The 20,208-nt window shown below is 35.9% G+C and overlaps 2 protein-coding genes across 3 annotated transcripts; one reads left to right on the top strand and one right to left on the bottom strand.

The window, feature by feature from the left end:
• Positions 1–724: 724 nt before the first annotated feature.
• On the bottom strand, positions 725–10,413 carry fnta (farnesyltransferase, CAAX box, alpha). The gene is made up of 9 exons (XM_007247477.4): positions 10,187–10,413; positions 9,050–9,135; positions 8,786–8,900; positions 8,597–8,701; positions 7,370–7,496; positions 6,573–6,721; positions 6,356–6,418; positions 5,880–6,057; positions 725–1,422 (listed from the first exon to the last, which is right to left on the bottom strand). Exons 1-9 carry the CDS (start codon positions 10,327–10,329, stop codon positions 1,261–1,263), a joined length of 1,128 nt encoding a protein of 375 aa, XP_007247539.3. The 5' UTR covers positions 10,330–10,413; the 3' UTR covers positions 725–1,260.
• A 1,088-nt stretch (positions 10,414–11,501) lies between these two features.
• Positions 11,502–19,982, top strand: LOC103026521 (LRP2 binding protein). Of its 2 annotated transcripts, none has more exons than XM_007247475.4 (8): positions 11,502–11,845; positions 13,168–13,277; positions 14,313–14,426; positions 15,239–15,372; positions 15,465–15,570; positions 16,828–17,051; positions 18,689–18,854; positions 19,109–19,982. In XM_007247475.4, the coding sequence occupies exons 1-8, from the start codon at positions 11,707–11,709 to the stop codon at positions 19,172–19,174; spliced, it is 1,059 nt and encodes a 352-aa protein (XP_007247537.3). In that variant the 5' UTR covers positions 11,502–11,706; the 3' UTR covers positions 19,175–19,982. The 2 variants fall into 2 exon arrangements, with proteins under 2 accessions (XP_007247537.3, XP_007247538.3); XM_007247476.4 differs by having other exon boundaries at positions 11,503–11,845; positions 13,171–13,277.
• The last annotated feature ends 226 nt before the right edge of the window (positions 19,983–20,208 follow it).

Here is a 20,208-nt window from a genome sequence, read left to right as displayed (position 1 = left end):
ATCCATCTGGCCACCTACTTACCTACTGCTTAGCTTCAAGTGACTTATACAGGTGTGTGTGTTTCCAGGCACTGCACTAACACTTACGTTACACACTCCAAACCCACTACTTTGTTTGTTTATTATTTTTTATCCTATTTTGTCTCTAATTTACAAGGCAAATTCCAAGGAAAAGAGACTAACACATGCCTCCTCCGACAAATGTGAAGTCAGCTACTGCCTCTTTTCGAACCGCACTGCCAAGTAGCCAGCAATTTCCTTCTCTGTGCTAACTGATGTGGGGAGTTAGGGCCCTCTACCCACCCAGAGAGAGCAAAGCCAATTGTCCTCTCTCAGGGATCCTGCAGCTGATGGCAAGCTACATGAACGGGATTCGAACCAGCAATCTCCCGATCATAGTGGCAGCGCCTTAGTCTGCTGGACTACTCAGAGCCCATCCCATGACTTTTGGCATGTCTCTGTGTGTATATAGATGAGAAAGTGTTGTCTTTTATAAGCAAAGTAAAAAAAAAAAAAAAAAAAATATATATATATATATATATATATATATATATATATATATATATATATATATATATATATATATATATATATATAACATATTCGTCAGGGATCAGCACAACAATAAATAAATAAATCCAGTATCTGACAGTTTTGGCTGTAGTTATAAGAGAGTCTAACCTACATGCAATCATTTTATAGTAAATGATAAAGGACGCAATGAGAACATGAAGCCTCCAGTTTATTAACTTACAGTTAATGCAGTTATTTATTCTAAGCGTACAAAAAAAAAAAAAAGAAAAACAATACAGTTAGGAGCGATGCAGGATTCTGAAATACGGTTTAGTGAATTCATGTTTTGGCAATTCTTTTGTCAAATCTGCAGCATTAGTTACTGCATGTACAGTTCCTTTGCTAAATGACAACACCCCCCTCCCCAACCCCCACCCCATCTATTTACCTCATTCCTCTTCAGAGGTTGGATGTAGACCAATAACTGCTGTGCCTGCAACCATTATCCATAGTTTTAAACATCCGAACTCTTTACATACTCCATACCTGCTAGTAAACTATGACTGCTTTGCTTCTTTTGCAGTCTTTTCAGTCTTGTTACGTGACTACTCGGAGGCTATCCAGCCTCCCTTGACTTGCAAGAGCTATTACATAAAAGGATTTACCAATGTGGTAAAACCAGGCTGCACGAACACAAAGTCAGAGTCTCTTCAACCTGTTACCCACTCGCGGTTTTTTATCCTCCTCTCAGTCACTGCTGGGGGTCTCCTGCTGCTCCATAGGGGTGGGGTTGGAGGAAGATGGGGAAGAGATTTCTCCTGAGCCGTACTTGCTCTGAAGGGAGCGAGCCACATATCGCCAGTATTCCCTGCGAATCGTGTCCTTCTCCTGGGCGAGCAGCTCACACAGCTGAGAGGGAGGTGGAGAGAGAAACAGAAAGAGATAAAGACAGAGAGAAAAGGACAGTCAGCATGTTTACAGTCATACTTTACATTTAAACATTTGACAGGCTCTCGCATTCAGAAATTAAAATTTATACAAATGATAAAAAGGTATTAGCACATCAATAAAGCAACAGGAGTCTTGCTTAGGCACTAATATGGGCCTGTTGCATGGGGGCAGTGTCAGAAACAGATCATCATGTCCAAAATGTCTCTACTACGCTAGTAGTGGTAATAAATGATCAAGCTATGGTTAGCAACCATACTGAAGCTCAGTAATTACCTGTTCAGCAAAGAAATTAGCCAGCTTGCCCATTTCCATGGCTGAGGCACACTGTTTCATGATACTGTCTATACCTGGCGACCCAATGTGTGGAAATGGCGCTGGGACCGGGAAGATTAAAACCCACACAGATTGCCGTGACGTACCAAAGTTCAAATAAGATGACAAGATGACATGAAATGTCTGTGCTTTAACTAAATACAGGAAATATAATCCTTAAGTCTCCTTAAAGCATTGCTAATTTTTAAGAATGCTGTAAATCATAATAAATTTTGTAGATTAATAATGTCTTAACTAGTATAAATAAATAACCAGTTGAGACACACTTACTGTTAATTAATGTACCCTTATTGTAAAGTGATACCAAATGATGTAATGACTTGGTAAATTGTTATCTCAATTTTAACATCAGCATGACAGGCTGGCCTGGAGCTGACATTTTTCATACAGGAAAACAATCTGTAGAATTCTTGAGGGATACTCAGACCTCTCTGTGGGGCCTTAAAAGGCTTTTAGCTCCTGAAAAAGCGATTCTACTGCCAACAATTGTCAATATTCAGCATTTCATACTCCATCTAAAAAGGTCACCACTTCCAATTCTGCACAGCTAGAGCTTTTTGCTTCCACAAAACCTTTCTTTATCTTTAGATGCTCCACACACACACACACACAAACACACACACACAAACACACACACACAAACACAAACACACAAACACACACACAAACACACACACAAACACACACACAAACACACACAAACACACACACACACACACACACACACACACACACACACACACACACACACACACACACACACACACACACACACACACACACACACACACACACACACACACACACGTCGAGTTGGACAGTCTTAATTTAGGAATTTTTGTGTACTTGCAACATGTATTCACTTTCCTAAAAACACTAAATTTTCAAAAAATAGACAACATTAATTTTTAATTTCCTCTTCACTGCTGGAGAACAGTCCTCTCTCTGTACGTGAACTGAAACAGTTCGAGTGCTGCTGGAACGCGTATCTGCAGTGTCATATCACTTTGCAATGGGGAAAAAATGAATAAAATCAAGCAGAGCTTCTGTCCAATCATCCACATCATCATGACAACCCAGTGCAGCAAACAGAGTGCACTGAAACCTCATTAACCCAACCACAGCAGCCATATATTCATCCAACACGCGCGCTGCCACTCAAACAGCACACCACAGCTAACGCTGGATTATATGAGAGAGAAAAAAAAGACTGAGACAGATAGAGCAGGTTGAAGAGAGCAAGAGCAAAAGAGAGAGAGTGAGAGTGAGAGAGTGCGAGAGGTGGAATATATCAGAATTAATGAACACAGGGCAAGTGTGTGCCTCGGATTCTTCCTTCCCCTTCTTCCTCCTTTCTCCTTCCTTCCTTCCTTTCCGCTATGTGTACAGAGTGTTCATTGTTCCCGATCAATCATTTACCAATCTGTCCACAGGTTTATATTTCAGCATCTCCGGCAAAATATTGGTCTTTCATCTCCAATTCTCTTTGATCAAAGTGGAAACAGGTCTTACGACAGTTTTCATATACAGAGGTTTCGGAACGATAAAATATCTAAGCGTCTGATGAAATATGTATAGCTATGGGTAAATCGAGTTAACAAAGAGAAATAAATCATTCCGTTAAAATTTAAAAGCATATCAAAGACAACCCAATAGAAACCTAGAGAAGAAGAATGCAAGCAGCTGTAATACTCTGCCATACAGAAAGACTTCTATTCTATAGATCTGCCCCTTCTCTGACTAAATCTAATCATGTCTAATATAAAATTCTTTTTATAGGGTTTGCTCAGTCATCTCACAGACATTATTACAGTTCTTTATTCATGTCAGCGAGTAAATGATCAGATCTCAGTGGAGAAAGTTATCAAACTGAATAGACTCTTTCTTCTTGTGTGCGCAGCTTTGAGAAGGAGTCCTTTCTAAGGTTTTTACATAGAGAAATGTTAGAGCCATGTGCTGTGTTCCATTTGAACTAAGAAATTTGAAGTGGAACGCCCTCACAAGCCTGATTTCCTACTTGAAAAGTCTGGAGAGCCTCACAAATCCCTAGTTCAGATTCCAAGATAGCTGCACACCATAAATGAAAAGTAGTAAAAGCAGAACTATTATACTGTTTTATTATAGGGCTGCAACCAATGATTATTTTGGTAGTTAACTAATAATTGTAGTTATTTTGCCATGCCCTTCTGCCATCTGCGATTTTTGTGGGTATGGCTCCTGTTCCTAGCGTTCTCAATTGCTTTAAAACTATAGAAACAGCTGAATTTGGATTAAAATCTCTTTAAATGCACAGAAGATGTTGTGATAAGTTCTGAATTTAGTGAGCACATATGCAATCTATTGTGTTTAGTGTGAAGTCAGTGAGCAGCTGTTAATCCTCTCCTCTTCTGTGCTTCTGTGCCCAGTACTTTGTGCATTGCACTTACAAATTAACAATTAGTTAACACTGATATTTAGAGTTTGCTCAGTTTTTATAATTAGATATTTATTATTTTTTATCACTTCTACATCTATTTGTGCCTCATTACTTTAGAGAGATAAAAGACTAGGAGTTTTCTATGAGGGGGCACAATTTCGGTCACGATTTAGCTACAAACAGAAAGCGATACACTAAGTCAAGCCACAAATCGAAATTCTCAATACACAGTGAAGAAACATTTTAAATTGACTGGCCGAACAAATTATTCAGACCAATCGTAGACATGGACACAGAGGTCCCCAGCTTTTGCTCTCTGATCTTTTGTTAGTACTTTGTTCCTATTCTTCACTGTGTGGTTCTGAAACAAAAAAAAACAAGCTAATAACCACTGTTTCTTCATATTCTGTTTTATAAGATGCATCTTCGAACATTTAGAGGGACAATTTGGAGAAAAATCAAGCATGAATAAAAGTAGTGGATCCCTGTCATAGAAAAAACGTGGATAAAATCAGGAAAAGCCGAAGCAGCATCAGAGTGCTTCCCCTGATAGACTTCTATAGAGGAATCAGCACTGTGTTTCTGTGAGAAACACATGCAGGGGTCTGTCTCACAACACTGTATTTCTTGCTCAGCTGGCAAATCTTAAGACAAGTTCAATCCTACCATGGATTTTCTGCCTGACCACAGTGGATCACTCTTTGCAGAGGTCTATCTGCATTGTTACCTACACTGCAAACCTAACCTGCTCCATGGAAGGTTACATTCAAGGTTATTGAAAATACAGTATGTGCAGTATTGTTAAGACCGTCATAGAAGGCACACAGCAATTGTAACAATAAAATTTATAAAAAATAATAATAATAAATAAAAGCACCTCATTTTTCATGTTCGACATTACTGGTTGTCTGTCAAATGTCATGATTCTAACAAGGATTAATCACAGTCTAAAGTAGCTAAACCTGGGGGAATAGAGGAAGCTGATAAGCTGATGATCATTGTGTAATACATCAAAAATTAATTTAGGCTGAAACTTCACCAGGATTAGTGTCTAATTTGAAAGTGCTTCATAAGATAGGACCCAAACTGTATGATTTTAGAAAGAAAAAAATATACAGTATATACACACACAAATATACAGCTCTGGAACAAATTAAGAGACCATTTCAGTTTCTCTGATTTTGCTATTTATAGGTTTATGTTTGAATAAAATGAACATTGTTGTTTTTTTCTATAAACTACAAACAACATTTCTCCCAAAATCCAAATTAAAATATTGTCATTTAAAGCATTTATTTGCAGAAAATGAGAAAAATAATGATGCAGAGCTTTCAGATCTCAAATAATGCAAAGAAAACAAGTTCATATGCATAAAGCTTTATAAGTTCACAAATCAATATTTGGTGGAATAAACGTGGGTTTTAATCACAGCTTTCATGCATCTTGGCATGTTCTCCTCCACTAGTCTTTCACACTGCTTTTGGATCATTTTATGCCACTCCTGGTGCAAATATTTAAAAGCTTGGTTTGATGGCTTGTGATCATCCACCTTCCTCTTGTTTATATTCCTGAGGTTTTCAATTTGGTAAAATCAAAGAAACTCATCATTTTAAGCGGTCTCTTATTTTATTTCCAGAGCTGTGTATACTTTTTTATTTGAGCTCACCTCCAAGGCCTTGTTAAGAGTTTCTGTCTGATTGTATTTGTTGTTGTTGGTCTCGAGTGCATCCTCATAATAGTCCACCAGGAATCCAAGCAGATACGGAGAACAGTAGGTCTCCCGCAGCTCCTCAACCTGCTCCAGCAGCCCAGGGTACGACGACAGCCCTTTAGCCTGCAGAATCCTATTACAGACACAAAGTTCTTAATGAACACAACTACACTGCGAAAATTATTTAGAAAGTGATCAAACAATACAATACAATTTACTACATAGTACATTCTATAATTTTCTTTTTTTTTACCATTTTGCTTCACTTTTGCAGAATGTAGGAAAGAGAGTAATTCCTCTCACAAAATCTGCTATAACAGTAAATGGCACCATCTACTGTTTGCAGGTTGATATTACACTGCTGGACCAAAAGCAGTAATAAATCAGTAAGATACATAAAAGTTTTACACCTGAATTATACTGACACTTACCCTTTTAGATAGTTCCAGGCACTTTCATTGTGAGGTGCTTTCTTGATCTGTTTTATGCTGTACCTTATTTTTTAAGAGAGAGAGAATATGCATTATTGTTAATACATAATTCAATAAATAAATCAATAACTGTCATTAGAAAAAAAGCAAAAGCAAAAACATGGTTTAATGTAATGTATCTGTGACTGAACAGGCCTCATAGAAATTTCTCACTCACTGCACTTCTCGTTCCAGTATTTCAGGAGGTGAGTATGTGGTGGTGTGACTGATGACGTAGTGCCTTTGGTTCCAGGCAGAATTATTCCTCACATCTTCTTCCAGCAGCTCCTCAACATACTCTAACTCACCATCCCACAGGTTATACTCCTGAAATACACACCCCACAGGCAAACTGTTACACCACAGCAAGTTCATCTCTCATCATCATTCATTTATCATAAATTTTACAACTGAAACCTGTGCATTCAGGAAATATTGCTGGCATTGAATAAATGTACTAATAAATAAAGTTTTGGAAAAAAAATCCAGTTAATGAAGAATAATTAGCAAGCTTTCTTTATAATGAAATTTTAAAGAAATTTCTAAAAGAACGCATGTTATCCAGTGTCCATTAAATACAAAAGCATATTGTAATGCCATTTATCACAATTATAAATATAGTCATGCAGCCCACCCTTAACATAACCTAAGAAATTCTCCTTTAGCACACACAAAAAAAAGTAAATTTTGTAAAAGATTTTAAGTACTTTAATTAACTTATTGTTATTTGGCTGCTTGTTCAAACCGAATCGTATAGCAAAAGATAATGCTTATCTTCCGATACTCTGTTCCCCCATGTGGAACAGTTTTGATCTTAAAATGATTAAAAATGTCTGACCACACGTTTGTAATTTATTCCTATAATTAAGACACTACGGCATCTTTGCCTGAAGGTTAACCTTAAATTGGATGTTGCAAACACCAGCAGTATTCTAAAGAAGACAGACATACCACTGCGGACATTTGGACCTTTACCTGAATGACCCACTGTCTGTGCTGCCATGCATGGTAGTTCTTGGCATCCTGACTGAGGATCTCTGCTATGAATTGCAGCTCATCCGATGGATCATTAAGCCACTCAACCACCATGCGTCGATGATGCCTTCAGCCAAGGACAGAAGTACAGTGCAATTATAAAATGAGCATTTAAATGTTTTAAACAGTATTTAGGAGTTACACAAGGTATCAAAAATCAGGCACTCACTGAACAATAAATACAGTTACAGAGGTCTGACATTTAATTTTACATTAATTTCATGGCAATGTTTGACTGGTGGTGAAGGTTTCAAAGCATATTTCAACTTGTGAAGCCCTCTTAACTTCTTGTTACAGATCATGACTGACAACTGGTAGCTTCTATTTTCTCCAAATAAAACAAGGATCGGATTGGACCAACCAACAACCCAGGAGCTCAGCGTAGATCTGAGAAATATGATTGTAGTTTTATACAAGTCAGGACTGTCTCTTTTGTAGCCACTTGTAATAACCTTAGGTTCCAAGATAAGTCACTGACATTCGTGCAAGTGCAAGTTACTGGGATGTGTGATGTCTGGTATCTTGGATGAAAGGGAACAGCCCAATAACCCCAAAGCCATTTACTGAAAGCAGTTGGAACAAAAGTAACACTGTTCATAGTTTAGTTTTACATCCCCATAGACTAAGAGGCTTCTGTCAAAGAACGAAGTGCCTACTTCAAAACAGACACCTTCACCTTGGCTAAAGATAGCAGCATACCACACTGACAATAAAAAATGTTTTCTTGAAAACACTATATGATCATTTGTTGACAATGACCAGAGATATGTTAAACATGGTGGTGGTAGCATCATCATCTAAAGCAGTTCTGCTGCTAGTGTAACTGGAACATTTCACAAATAAATGACTACAGCAGAATGTCTCAACCACAAACAATGAGCTAGAGAGTTAAAACCTGGAGATAAGTGGATGATACAACAGTAAATTTGCCTTAACCCTACTAAAAATATGTTGACATATTAAATGTGCTTAAAAGTTGGATTTATGTTAGGGAATCAATCTACAAACATCATCTGATCAAGGTGCAAACTGCTTTGAAGAAAATAAATTATCACACCACATTTCACTTACTTATGAATCAGTTTAATTATGTGGCATGTTCGTTACCCTGCTGAATGTAACAGTTGGACATGAATAGATTTGATATGGGATGAAGGAGTACTTTACCAGACTTGGTAGTTCTTGGGTTGGTCTTCTATAATTGCTGTGATATATATCATTTCTTCTCTCAAATCTTTCTCCAAAGCCTGAAGCAGTATTCTCCTGTAGTGCCTGCAGAATATTAAAGAAAACATTACAATGATACCCAGTGCCATAAAATCTGGTCATAAAATATTTTGCAAAATATAAGCTTACCATACAGTGTAATTTGCTGCATTCAAATCAATAGCTTCAGCAGTCAGTGCAAAAGCTCGATCACTTTTCTCATCATTCTTCAGCAAAGCTCTGAAGTAGTCATACACATCTGTGACTGTAAAAATAAATAAATAAATAAATAAAAGAAAAAAGTAGTTAGGTCTCACAATGCTGTTTAGTTTATGGTACAACAGAACTTCTTCGTTTTGAAAGCCTTAACAGAGATAATATTGTATACAGTAGCTGTGTTAGTTAGTTACTTACATCTATCAGAATAAGCTATTTTCACCACAGGGTTTGGTCCATCGTCCTGAGGAACAGGTTCCAGATCTGCCCATTCTTTCCTGTCCCTATTGGGAACAACAGACAGGAATCAGGTTAAAATGTGCACATGCATTTCCATGATATGAGTTAGTTAGCTAGTTAGTTAGTAGAGGGTTAACCTATAGCTACAGCTAGTTAACACTAATTTAATCAGCTAGAAAGTTAACTAGCTTTAGCTACCCAAACCATTTACTAAAAGTCACGTTTATCTTATAACCTGATTAGCTAAGTTAAGTTAGTTGACTGCAAACAGAGCCGCCTAAATCAGTGTAACATTCAGTATTTTAATTTTCTGACTGAATGCAAAATTCAAAACTCATTTTTTATATTTGTTCCCAGTTTTCGTTTATTCATTTCTGTCCTTCACAATTTTAGACATTTCAGGAAAAATGAGAAGAAAAAAAAACTTAATCTTTTCCTTATTTTCTGGCTTTTCCATTTTGCAAGTTGGATTAGAACATCGGATGTGTGTTACAAGACACAAAAATGGACAAATTTGAAAATCAAGAAAGGATAAAACCTTTAAGTTTTCGTGAAATTGTGTTTACGAAAGGCTGCAATTAAAAAATAAATAATTGAACATTTTAATGAAAAAACATTTCATCTTCACTATACTGAATGAAAAAAAAACTACTAAGTTTGATACCCAATTTTCTATTTTCAATATAAGCTTGATACAGTCTACAAACTGCTAAATGTTACACTGACCCGCCTAACCAGCTTATCTTAAGATATTTCCAAATCAACAGAAAATACGAAGGTATCTTAGCTAAAATGGCTTAGCTTGCTTTAGCTAGCTAATCTTGCTAAAAGAGTGACAGTGCTAAAGTTTCACTCAGTAACTAGCTAACCTAGCTCGCTAAGCTAGTTAACGTTAACTTAAACACATAGCCAGCCTTGATATTACACGATAAAATAAATTAGAGTAACGTTATATCAGCTATGGTATAAAATAAACCGTTCGAGCATAATTAGCCTCTAAATTACCCAGCTAACAGTTCAGCTGGCTAGCAAAGTTAGTTAGCATCCTAATGGAGAATTAGCGCTAGCTTCTGCTAGCTCCTTAGCTTTCTTTACCTATAAAACAGATATCCTCCCCTCACGGGCTCATCCTCCTCCATGTCCGCTTCTCCTTCCACATATTCACTGCTCCCCTTCTCCTCCTCCGGCTCCTCCAGCACCGAGTTTGACGTATTTTCCATTTCTTCCACCGCTGACATTCTGAGGAAACTTGGTGGATTAGCAGGTTAGCTCTCTCTCGGCTGAATGGGGAGAGCGGCTATGCTAGCTGCAGTTTGACAGCACCCTGAACTGTGCACAATTCAAAATAAGAGTCACGCCTAATGTTGCTGGTTGTGAATAAATTTATTATTTGTAAAATGTAATATAAAAACCTCAAAATTTAGAGTTAACAGACATATGTAGCTATGTATAGTAAAATAAACAATTAATAAAATAAATCAACAATATTTAAACCAAAAAACAAAAATGCAAAGGAGCAACCCTATGTTAAAACGTAGTTGTAATGGACAAATATTTATATATTTTTTTTTATAATTATTTCGAATTATTATTTAGAATTTTATGTATGGTTTTATTTATTTATTTATTTTTTGATGTAACTTAAATTTGGGTTAGACAGTAGCACAAGTTCAATCCCCTGTATGTCCTGTACATTTGCAGTATTATAAAAATAAATTATTTCTTTGTAAAAAAAAAAAATATATATATATATATATATATATTTATTTGTAAAATGTAGCTATAGTTTTATTATTATTATTATTATTATTATTATTATTATTATTATTATTATTATTATTATTATTATTATTATTATTATTATTATTAAACCTTAAATTAAAACCTTAAATTTATTTATTCTGACATCAGAGAACTACATTGTTTCAATGCATTAGATATTAAATTAACATTAACATTTATTTAATGCTGATCTCTGATGTGAGAAAGTATTTCTTTGTGCACATTGATTTTAAGTTGATTCAACACTGATTCAACGTTAAGGTTTTATATATTTTATATGGTTTGTATTAAATATGTATATCTTGTTTGTGTTCTATTCTTATATACCGTACTGTGGTCTTACACTGTAGAAAGGGACATTTAAATAATATTTATTGATATTATTTTTTGTGGGATGCAGGTTTCACCTAAAAACATTCAAAACCTTTAGCTTAGATTCAATGTTAGAATTTCAACATTAACTGATGTCTGATGTAATGGTTGTTTAAAAGTTGTTTTACCATCATCAACCTTAGACAGTTTAATGCAACCAAATCATTAACGTTTATTCAATGTTCTTTGCTATCAGGGTCCGTCGCTATGGCCCCGGTTGCCAAGGACAAGACTATTGTGTGAAGTTGTACAGCAGCTCCTCCTCCTATCTGTTGTTGTTAAATAGAAGCAGCAGAGCTCGCGGGTCATTAAAGCAGATACTGAGGTTTTATGGTATATTTAGTGATCCTGTACACTAAAACAGTTTTATTTAAGCTGTATTATTTATCTTAAAGCTGTCAGAAAGCTGTTTTCCAGACAGTAAGTACCAAGGCACGCCCTGATGCTCTGAAAACAGACAGATGATGGACTGCTGCTCTATGCTGGGCTGGAAGGGGGATTCTCCTGAAGATGGAACTGACACTACTCTCAGACTGATCACTGCTATCTCTGATCTTTACCAGGATCAAACTGATGAGTTCAGCCTCTCCAAGAACACAGGTAGCTTCAGGCAGATCTACTTGCCTTCCTTTTAAAATGTGCCTTAAAACGTGTATTAAAGTTCCCATTATTATCTCTGAAGACACTGACTGTTCTTTCCTAAACTAGTTAGGAATGAAAGGAAAGGGATAACATTTTATTTATTTGTAAAATGTATCTTTCACAATAATCAATTTTTCGGATGATATATTGTCCCAGACATAATTGCAATGTACATTGTCAGCCAAAAGTTTGGAAACACCTTATGTAATGTATTTTCTTTCTTTTTATGATTGTTTTACATTGTTTTATATTTAATACTGAGGGCATTAAAGCTATACAGGAAAACATGTAGAATTAATTTGTAAAGAAAATGTGGTAAAACAAACCAGAATATATTTTATACACATTTATCTTTGAGTACATATCTGCACACTCTTGGTATTTTAATTTCAGTGTCTTTATGAGGTAGAGAGACCTGGTATAGTTTTCTCAGCATCTCGAAGGAGTTCCTGGAGGTGCTGCTCCAGCTCATCTCAAATCACCTCAAATTACCATTAGGATTAGGATATTGTGGAGGACAAACACTTATTTTATTAACTATTTAATTTCATTTGTGTCCCTTAATATGTCTTTAATAGAAAGCTACAATGCAAAAAAAAAAAAAAAAAAAAAAAAATATATATATATATATATATATATATATATATATATATATATATATATATATATATATATATATATATATATATATATATATATTAGAAGAACATTGAATAAACAGACTTTTGACATACAGTGTAAATAATGTTAACCTTCAAAGAACACTTAACCTTTAACTCTGAAATATACATTTGTATGTATGTATGACTGGCTAAATGTATGAATGAATGAATATAAATATAATAAAACCACTCTTTTAAAATAAAGTCACTATACCAGCCAACATGTGAACAGACATGTTACTCTGGCAGAAATCACATCCACATTCAGTGCAATAGATCTCACACACTTACTGTATTCCGCAGGTCAGTGCACTGCTCTTTAGCTTCCGTGGGACATGGCATAAATCATGGGACACAATAACAGTCTTTGCTTTTTGATGAAATGTCAAACAAGAAGTTAATTTGCAGAAAATCAGAAGTAATTAAAGTTATAATGAACTAAAAACTTAATTTCTAATGGATTTCTGGTAAAAATCCAGAAATGAAAGTTTTAATCGTGGCTCTTCATGTTCTATTTGAACTTCACTGACTTTACATCCTGTGGAGAGTGAAATTACTTTAAAGTTGCATCAGTGTGGTAATTGGACGTATCTAACCAGACGTGATTGGATTCTTAAGCAGAAAGTCTTTCCTTGCTGGTGAAGAGGGCTGAGAGGCTGCTGAAGAGCCGGGCAGAGACCGGAGACACACAGGCCAGCTTCCTAATTGGACAGCTCTACTATGAGGAGGTAATGACAAGCTTTCTTCACATATCGTTTTTAAGTGTATAGTTGGCATTAAACATGTCTTGCATTTTTTAATCATTTGCTGGGCTATGATCCCCCAGAATACACAGAGTGCAGTACAGATGTTGGATTTCAAACATTTTGTGTCTCCTGGTAAAATCTAGTAAAACAAATTCGATATATTTTTAATTGCAATAATTATATTTCAGAAAAAAAATAAATTGAGTAAAATTTGAGTAACATTTCTCCCAAATTCCAAATAAAATATTATCATTAAGAGCATTTATTTGCAGAAAATGAGAAATGACTGAAATAACAAAAAAGATGCAGAGCTTTCAGACCTCAAATAATGCAAAGAAAACAAGATAATTATCATAAAGTTCAGAAATCAATATTTGGTGAAAAATAACCCTGTTTTTTAATCACAGTTTTTATGCATCTTGGCATGTTCTCCTCCACCAGTCTTACACACTGCTTATGGATAACTTTCCATACATAGTGAAATTATAAATGTCCCCTTAGATGTGTAACCGCCCCAAACCAAGTTTAATCGCCAAAGTTTAACCATATCAGTGCAGAATAAAGTTTTAATGCCTGTCCAGGGTGTTTACTGCCTTCCGCTGATGCCGGCTGGGATAGGCTCCAGCCCCCCTGCGACCCTTGACGGATAAAGAGGTACGATGAATGAATGAATAAAGTTTTACTGCCATTATTACTTTGAACTATAATGCTGTGTAAAATGGGTGTAAAACTGAAACATACTAAAGTAATTCAATCTTAGAATGATAGACTCCACTGTTTTACACCTTTTAAACAGAATGAAGCATAAGCTAAAATCACTCCACTCAACTGCTGCATCACATACAGACCCTGTCATCAAATCTATAATACAAACAAAGCAAATCACTTTTAAACTGAAGGCCAGCTTTACTGTCTTACAGGTGTCTCTCTTTTTATTTATTTTGCCGATCTGAAAAAGTAAAAAAATTTATCCATGATCATAATTCACCTGTATTTGTAATAAATCTTATGCTGCAGGGTCACTATACAGAGGCTGAGGCCATATTTGATGGCATTAAGGACAAAGAACCTTGTGCTCTTTACCAGCTGGCTGTGATGTACTATGATGGGCTTGGTACCTCAGTAAACCAGGTGAGTTCTGCTGGAATATGGTGTCCCAGAATACATTTACAGCATACAGAATTAGAGTAGAATGTATTTCCTTAACATCACCTATTTCAATCTCGTCATAATAAAGCCCTTTTCCGTTTCTGTAATATTAAAATTAGGAATAAAGTGGAGTGCTTAAAAATAATAATACAATTACAATTGCACAGCATTGAATTGTTTATTGCTTTTATAAAATTACCATAACATATTGAATTGATATTATAGGAATCTGATAGTATAATGTATCATAATATTATATTGGGTTGTACCGTGTTTTAGCTTGGAGTTTAATATATCAGCTTTTGGCAAGTGTGTAGATCAAAAACACTACAAAACACAATGAATAACTGTTTTTCTTTTATATAGTGCATCAGGTCATTTATTTAATTATTTAATGTGCTGGTTGCCAGATGCAGAGCTTTCAGACCTTAAATAATGCAAAGAAAATAAGCTCATATTCATAAAGTTTTAAGGGTTCAGAAACTAATATTTGGTGGAATAATCCTGTTTTTTAAATCACATTCCTCCACCAGTCTTACACACTGCTTTTGGATAACTTTATGCAGTTTAGCTTGGTTTGATGCCTTGTGATCGTCCATCTTCCTCTTGCTTATATTCCAGAGGTTTTTGGTAAGATCAAGGAAAAACATCATCTTTGTGGTCTCTCTCTTTTCCAGAGCTGTTTGTAGTCAATCTTACTCCATGACCAGAAGAATATCTTAGAATTCAAAAAATGTAAGTAATTATTTAGTAATACTTTGATACATCTTCTGTCATAATGTGTCCTGGTACAGGTTAAAGCAGTGGACTACATGAGAAGAGTAGCAGCGTGGGACTCAAGCCCCATCAAATACTCAGCCTTATATAACCTGGGCCGGGCCTACCTGCAGGGTTACGGAGTTCAGGCCTCCAGCTCAGAGGCAGAGAGGTGAGCTCTGGGGCCAGAGTTACTCATCTGATTAATAATAAATAATAAATCTCTGCTTGCGATCGGCTAGCGGTTTCTCTATATTCCTGCAGGTATTTCCTCTTGGCAGCTGATGGTGGAAACCCTAATGCCAGTGTCAAAGCACAGTCCTATCTCGGCCTATTCTATTCCAGTCCTGAGACCCAGGATCTCCAAAAGGTCTCAACAAATCAAATATAATTATTTTATAGGAGAATGACTGATTTTAGAACTCAACAAATACACATTTGATTAGAAGTAATTTTATGCAGCCAAATAACTAAATAGACTGGTATATATGGTGTATTCTGAAATATGTTGAACATTTAGTAAAATGAAAAAAAAAATCAGTATTCTAGTTTTAAGTACTTTTTTTCAAATAGCATTATATTTTAAAAGCATAAATTCATTTCTTCTAAACTTAGAAATTGTGTATGCTAATTGGGTTAAATAGGCAGACATGCCAACAGATAGGATATCCAGCAGACAAGCTTTATTTATTTACATACTCTTAATACAGAACAAATGTTCATAAGAGGATATTATTTCTTTTTCTCTTTGCCTTAAAAAATGAGTCAAATAGTACCAGTCCAAAAAGCTTCTCATTCAATGTTTTATTTTAAACTTTTCCTAAGCTGTAAATGAATACTGAAGTCATCCAGACTATGAAGTAGTGCATAAGTAATCATGTAGTTACTTAAAAATGTTAAACAAGTGCAACAGAGGTAACGCTTGTGTTTTTTTTTAAGTGCTCCTGATGAGAGCCAGTTTCAACATAATGTTTTGATGGTCTTTCAAACTTCTTGGTTTTTCTTTTAGATGATTACTCAAATAGAGCAATTCACTTAAATCAAACCTACCTGTAACCAACTCTACCTCTTCACAACAAAACCCAATGCTCTCAAACACATTAATAGAGCAAGAAATTTAAGTAATTTACTCTTGATGAGTTCAGCGTAGCTGTTAACTGAAAGCCTGAATTTCAGGTGACTCTACCTCATAAAGCTGACTGAGAAAATCCAGCCAAGATGTGAAAGCTGTCTCTATCTAAGCAAGAGGTGCTATTTTGAAGAATCTAAAATATAAAAAATATTTTGGTTTGTTTAACACTTTCGTGTTTACTAAATAGTTCCATATTTGAATTTCTAATTAATCTACAATGCAGAACATATTAAAATAATGAAAAAACACTGAATTTAAGTCGTGTCCAAACTTTTGACTGGTACTGTATATTACGAAGAGTATAATAAATTAGAATTGTGTATTGCTTAACATGTATCTTAACAAATTTTACCAAAGAGATATTACCTGTAGGGGTTTTTGTGTTTTTCTCTCTACAGTGTAGATGCATTATCTTCTGGTGAAATACAGTATAATGGACGGTGTGTGTATGTGTGTGTGTGTGTGTGTGTGTGTGTGTGTGTGTGTGTCCCCTAGGCGTATTTCTGGCACTCTGAGGCGTGTGGTAATGGCAGTCTAGAGTCACAGGGGGCACTGGGGATTATGTACCTGCATGGATACGGTGTGCCTAAAGACCTGCAGGCTGCTCTGTGTTGCCTGAAGGAAGCTGCAGAGAGGGGTAATGTCTACGCCCAGAGCCACCTCACAGCCCATTATTACCACCAGAAACTCTACACCAAAGCAGCAGCTCTGGCTCAGAGGTACAGAAATGCACCGACCATATTACATCACTCAATTCAGGACTCATGCTTTTAACATGTAACAAGAACTGTTCCAATAAAACAAAAATAAGATATTATGAGGCTGAAAAAGAAATACAAACCCATTAGTCAACATTTGGGATTACTGAAATGCACTGTGTGAAATATCATTAAGGATAAAGAGCTCATTAATAGCAAGGACTGCTTAGACTGCTTTAGAGACTTTGCAAAACATCACCAGAGAAGGCACCTAAAACCTGGTGATGTCTATGAATTACAGTCAGTGATTCAAACATTTAAAGCATGCAGGACATATGCAACACATCACTAAACATGACTGCTTTAATTTAGGGTTCCTATCATTGCATTGTTCTAAACATTATGGTGCCTAGAACGCATCATGTCAGATTAGAAATTTTAATCTGTGAAGCAAAGGTGCAAGGAAAAATGCTTCTTTGTCCAAAACATTGAGTCCTCTATATTTTAAATAGATTTTACAGTAACAGACAAAAGTTTAGACACACCACTTTCTTTTTATGATTTATTTCATTGTAAATTTAATATTGAAGAGTATATTAAAGCTATACAGGGAAACATGGAATTATTTTGTACACAAAAAGTGTTAAACAAACCAGAATATGTTTTATACTTTTATTCTATTCTTCTAAGTGTCACATTTATCTTTGAGGACAGATCTGCACACTCTTGGTATTTTAATCTCAGTGTCTTCATGAGGGAGAGTCACCTGGAATAGTTTTCTCAGCATCTTAAAGGAGTTTCTGGAGGTGCTGAACAATAGCTGCTGCTTTTCCTTCACACTGTGAAGCTCCAGCTCATCCCAAATCACCTCAAATCACTCTCAATCTCAATTAATCAGGTTTAGGTCATGGGGACAAACACTCGTAATACAGTTTACTACATAATTCTATATGCGTCTGTTAATTGTTTTCATGTTTTTAATATTAATTGACAATGTAGAAAATAAATTAAATAAAGTAATAAAGAAAAACAATGTAAAGGAATGTGTCCAAACCTTTGACTGGTACTGTATATAAAATAATGCACAATAAATGGGTGACATTATGGCAAAATTAGAAAGAAAAAAAAAAAGCAAGAGTTTTCAAAACTGTTTGAAATTTTAATTGTTGGGGAAATTGTTGGATTCACCTTGAAAAAAAAAAACAACAATATTTGCTAATAACACCATTTAACCTGCTGATATTTTCAAAACAGTAGACCTTCCAGATCTTAACGTCATGGGAATTTGTCTCATGAATGGCAGGAAAATGATTCAACCTTTATAAATAACTATTTAATATTACGTAATAGAATATTGAAAGGTTAAATAAGATATGGTGTATCTGATCCGAGTCAGTCAATATGTGTTTAAATGAATCAGTCTTACCTGAATAGGGTAACTCTGACAGCAGTGTCTGTTTTATAGCTTAACATCTAATTTTGTACCTGAGTGTTACAGGAGTTAATCGATACAGGCGATGTTCAAATGACAGACCTACACCCACTCTGAGAATTAAATCAATAACAATAAAGACGAGCGACATGCATTCTACTGTTACGCAGTTTATTGCTCATAAACGATCTAATCTTCTAACAGGATTTACTGTGTTCTGTTGCAGGATCTGCCAATATGAAGACATCAGCGCTATAGCAAAGTCTACAGGTTGCCTCCCTGAGTACATCAGTAAAGGCATCGCTATTGCCCTCTTTTATTATGCACGCTGTCTGCAGCTGGGGCGGGGAGTCCCTCCGGACATGGAGACAGCTCAGCAGTATTACGCCAAGGTATTCATTCAAACAGCAGAAGAGCTGAAATGCTGAAATGCCTGCTTTTACAGTGTATATGTTATATTGATTTTGTACTGCTATATAATTCTGTTGTTTTATTAGCTAGTTTGATGTTTGAATGAGTGCTTGTTTTATTCCATTTATGCCTTCATGTTTTTGTCTAAAAAACACCCAAACTGCTGATGTAGAATTTCACTATAAATTGACAGTGCAAGCTTTCCTAATTACAGTGTTTTTTTGTATATTTCCAGGCAGCCCTGATGAACCCAGAAGTGTGTAAGGACCTCCAGATGGACATTGCACATGGCAGGATATAATGGAAGTCTCTATTAAAGCGAAAAAGCTTTAGAATGGTCACTGAGTTCAAGAAAGTCAAATGAGATGAGATTTCAATAAACTAGATTTATCCCATTTTCTCCCCAATTTTACAAGGCCAATTGTCTAGTAATTCCCCAACACAAGGCAAAGGGCAAAGACTAGCACATGCCTCCTTCGATACATTTTAAGTCAGCCACCGCCTTTTTTCGAGCTGCTGCTGTTGCAGCATTGCTGAGTAGCATCACAGTGCTCTCAGAGGAAAGCTCAGCAACTCATCTCCAATACATATTAGACCTTGTGCTGATAAACATTAACCGTAGGAGTGATGTGGGGAAAGAGCGCCATCTACCCACCCAGAGAGAGCAAGGCCAATTGTGCTCTCTCAGGGCCCCGGCAAGCTACATAAGCAGGATTCAAACCAGCAATCTCCTGATCATAATGGCAGCAACTTTAGTCCGATGGACCACTCGGAGCCTGCTACTGCCTTTTTAAAGAGCTTAGATACATATGGTCTAATAGTTAAGTTAATAGCCCAGTAGATTATTTTTTTTAGAAACCAGTAGTGTAACCAAAAAAGTCTCTGCTTGACCAAAAACTCCAGCAGCACTGCTGCATCTCATCTGCTTGTGCCACCAGAACAACACACACTAACACCTCATACACCTCCACCATGCCAGTGTCTATGCAGTGCTGAGAATGATCCACTATCCCAAATAATACAATACCTGCTCTGTGGGGGGAGGGGTCCTGGCCGTTGAAGAACATGGTGAAAGAAGGGAAATTAATAAAAGTATGCGAAGAAACATATGCAGAAATGCAGTCTGTAATGATGATGGGACTAGAAAAAGCTTCTATATGGACAGTGGATCTGGTGGTGTTAATGTTATATAGCTATATAAACGTACACTCATGTACATATGTATGATAAGTGAGTGTGTTGAATAGGATGGGCGTGTTATTAGGATTGAGGTTTAATTAAGGGGTTTTTTTTATCCTTAATTATCCTATTGTATGAGTATAACAAAAAATCTGG

The sequence above is a fragment of the Astyanax mexicanus genome, chromosome 10 (genome assembly GCF_023375975.1).
Source record: "Astyanax mexicanus isolate ESR-SI-001 chromosome 10, AstMex3_surface, whole genome shotgun sequence".
Lineage (NCBI taxonomy): Eukaryota > Metazoa > Chordata > Actinopteri > Characiformes > Acestrorhamphidae > Astyanax > Astyanax mexicanus.
Note: the sequence above shows the minus strand (reverse complement) of the source record. Positions and strands in the feature narration are given on the sequence as shown.

What these genes read in the sequence shown, in the direction of transcription:
- fnta (XM_007247477.4), bottom strand. Translation starts at nt 10,329, where the DNA reads ATGTCAGCGGTGGAAGAAATGGAAAATACGTCAAACTCGGTGCTGGAG. An exon ending in ACAGACAGTGGGTCATTCAG is followed by an intron (nt 6,722 to 7,369) that starts GTAAAGGTCCAA and finishes TGTGTATTTCAG; the next exon opens with GAGTATAACCTGTGGGATGG. An exon ending in CTCTTAACAAGGCCTTGGAG is followed by an intron (nt 1,423 to 5,879) that starts GTGAGCTCAAAT and finishes CCTCCCTCTCAG; the next exon opens with CTGTGTGAGCTGCTCGCCCA.
- LOC103026521 (XM_007247475.4), top strand. Translation starts at nt 11,707, where the DNA reads ATGATGGACTGCTGCTCTATGCTGGGCTGGAAGGGGGATTCTCCTGAA. An exon ending in CAGCCTCTCCAAGAACACAG is followed by an intron (nt 11,846 to 13,167) that starts GTAGCTTCAGGC and finishes TGGATTCTTAAG; the next exon opens with CAGAAAGTCTTTCCTTGCTG. An exon ending in GACAGCTCTACTATGAGGAG is followed by an intron (nt 13,278 to 14,312) that starts GTAATGACAAGC and finishes CTTATGCTGCAG; the next exon opens with GGTCACTATACAGAGGCTGA.